Below are 2,146 nucleotides of genomic sequence, written 5' to 3' on the forward strand. Positions count from 1 at the left end.
GAATGGGAGGCAAGGGGTGTGTCACATCCCCAGATGTGTTCATTGGGCAGGGTCACCTACACAGGGCAGCTTACTCAAAGAACACCAGTGCCTGTTGAAAGCAGTGTCCTTCACCCCTTGCTACTAGGTTTGTGGTTGTAGGTACCTCTCAGGAGAGGCTCACTTCTGCAGCTGGGGAGCTGGCCAAAGACCAGGCAAAGGATGCTGGGCTGGGCCTAGCCTGGCTGTTGGTGGTGGGGGGGCAGGAGCAGGAAATACAGGATGGGGCAGCTGCCTCTGGAAGCAGCCAAAATGTCCCCAGCTGTAGCAGGGGTGAGTAGAGGATTAGGTAACAGTCCCCTAATACAGCCCGGAACTAACACCCTCCTCCCCCTCACACAGGCACCCTGGCCTGCCTCCTCCAAGCCTGCCAGAGCTCAGAATAACCCTGAGAACCAGGCAGCAGGATGGCAGGGCCTCTGCTTGGGGTCCTGCTCCTCTTGGGGCTCCTCGGTATGGACTGTGGCTGGGGGAGGCAACTGGACACATACAGATACTGTCATAAAAGGACTGGGAAGGCAAAGACAGAGACCAAGATGGAGACTGAGACAGTATTTGGTCCCCAGGCACAGTATAATTGGTTTAGGAGACAGATACCAATAATACACAGCCGCAGAGGCCTGTGAGGACCCAGAGGAGGCAGAGAGGAGAGCTGCTCCAGCCTCTTCACTGCCAATGACCTTTTCTTCTTGACCCCATCACAGGCAGGGGTGTGGGGAAGAACGAGGAGCTGCGTCTTTATCACCATCTCTTCGACAACTATGACCCAGGAAGCCGGCCAGCACGGGGGCCTGAGGATACTGTCACCATCAGCCTAAAGGTCACCCTGACGAATCTCATCTCACTGGTAAGATATCCCCACCCTCACTTCAAGCCTAAAATTCCACTTCTGGCCCCAGCCGCTGAGCTGTCCTAAAGCTCACATCTGGCCCTGAAATCTCACTTCAATCCATCCCCATCTCTCATCTGCAGAATGAAAAAGAGGAGACTCTCACCACCAGCGTCTGGATTGGAATCGTGAGTCAAATCTGGGGGGAAGTGTGAGGTCTTGTGCAGGGGACCCCTTTAATTCAGATCCCTTCCAGGCAGCGCCAGCTGGGAGATGCAGGGCACATGTCCTTCCATCCCCCACTCCTTAGGATTGGCAGGATTACCGACTTAACTACAGCAAGGATGACTTTGGGGGCATAGAAACCCTGAGAGTCCCTTCAGAACTCGTATGGCTGCCAGAGATTGTGCTGGAGAACAAGTGAGGAGTGGGCTGGACGCCAGGCTGGAGGGAAGCTGGCCTGGGGTGCGGGCTGGACTTGGCTGGGGAAGGGGATACTCTGAGGGGATGTGGATCTGTGCAAAAAGCTCGGTTTCGCCGAGCCCACAGTATTGACGGCCAGTTCGGCGTGGCCTACGATGCCAATGTGTTGATCTACGAGGGCGGCTCCGTAACGTGGTTGCCTCCGGCCATCTACCGCAGCGTCTGCGCCGTGGAGGTCACCTACTTCCCCTTCGACTGGCAGAACTGCTCGCTCATTTTCCGGTGGGAAGAGTTACTCGGAGGCTCGGACGATTATGGGAGGGACCTGTGGGGGTGGGGCCAGCCGGGAAGCACCGCCCTCGGGGGGGGCCTCACGCTGGAGGTGGAGCCAGGCATCAGCAGCGGGAGGGACGCTCCAGCGAGGCCAGAGGTCCAGGTGGGAACAGGGGTAAGCGGGCTGGGCCTGAGTGAAGGGGTGGAGCCTCACGGCCCAGTAAGATCCCAGCTTCCAAGGTTGGGCCTGGGGCCAGGGCCCAGGTCAGAGCTTGTGGGGTTGGGCGCCCGGCCCTGGCTCCACAGCTCCCAGACGTACAATGCCAAAGAAGTGGAGTTAACCTTTGCCGTAGACGACGATGGTGAGACTATCAACAAGATCGACATCGACACTGAGGCCTATACTGGTGAATGCCCGACCTGCTCAGAAAAACCTGCTTCTAGACAGGGTCGAGAGGGGAATTCCGGAGTGGGGTTGCCCCTGACCAACAACACTGGAGGATGACTTCCGCAACTGGGTTTACCTTGCCCCTGTCCTGAAATCATTTTTTATTTTTTATTTTATTTTATTTTATTTTATTT

At 56.6% G+C, this 2,146-nt stretch overlaps 1 protein-coding gene across 6 annotated transcripts in view; it reads left to right on the forward strand.

Moving 5' to 3' along the window:
• The first annotated feature begins 377 nt into the window (after window positions 1–377).
• CHRNE (cholinergic receptor nicotinic epsilon subunit) overlaps window positions 378–2,146 on the forward strand; it is a 5,809-nt gene continuing 4,040 nt past the window's right edge. The window contains exons 1-6 of one of the 6 annotated variants that reach the window (XM_017496772.2): window positions 381–492; window positions 744–886; window positions 1,012–1,056; window positions 1,179–1,288; window positions 1,418–1,573; window positions 1,871–1,971. In XM_017496772.2, the coding sequence (XP_017352261.1) occupies window positions 447–492; window positions 744–886; window positions 1,012–1,056; window positions 1,179–1,288; window positions 1,418–1,573; window positions 1,871–1,971 (601 nt within the window). In that variant the 5' untranslated portion in view covers window positions 381–446. Of the gene's footprint in view, window positions 493–743; window positions 887–1,011; window positions 1,057–1,178; window positions 1,289–1,417; window positions 1,972–2,146 lie in introns of all 6 variants that reach the window. The other 5 variants (XM_017496774.2, XM_017496773.2, XM_017496770.2 and 2 more) reach the window with 5 other exon arrangements.

Source organism: Cebus imitator, unplaced genomic scaffold (assembly GCF_001604975.1).
Source record: "Cebus imitator isolate Cc_AM_T3 unplaced genomic scaffold, Cebus_imitator-1.0 Scaffold223, whole genome shotgun sequence".
NCBI lineage: Eukaryota > Metazoa > Chordata > Mammalia > Primates > Cebidae > Cebus > Cebus imitator.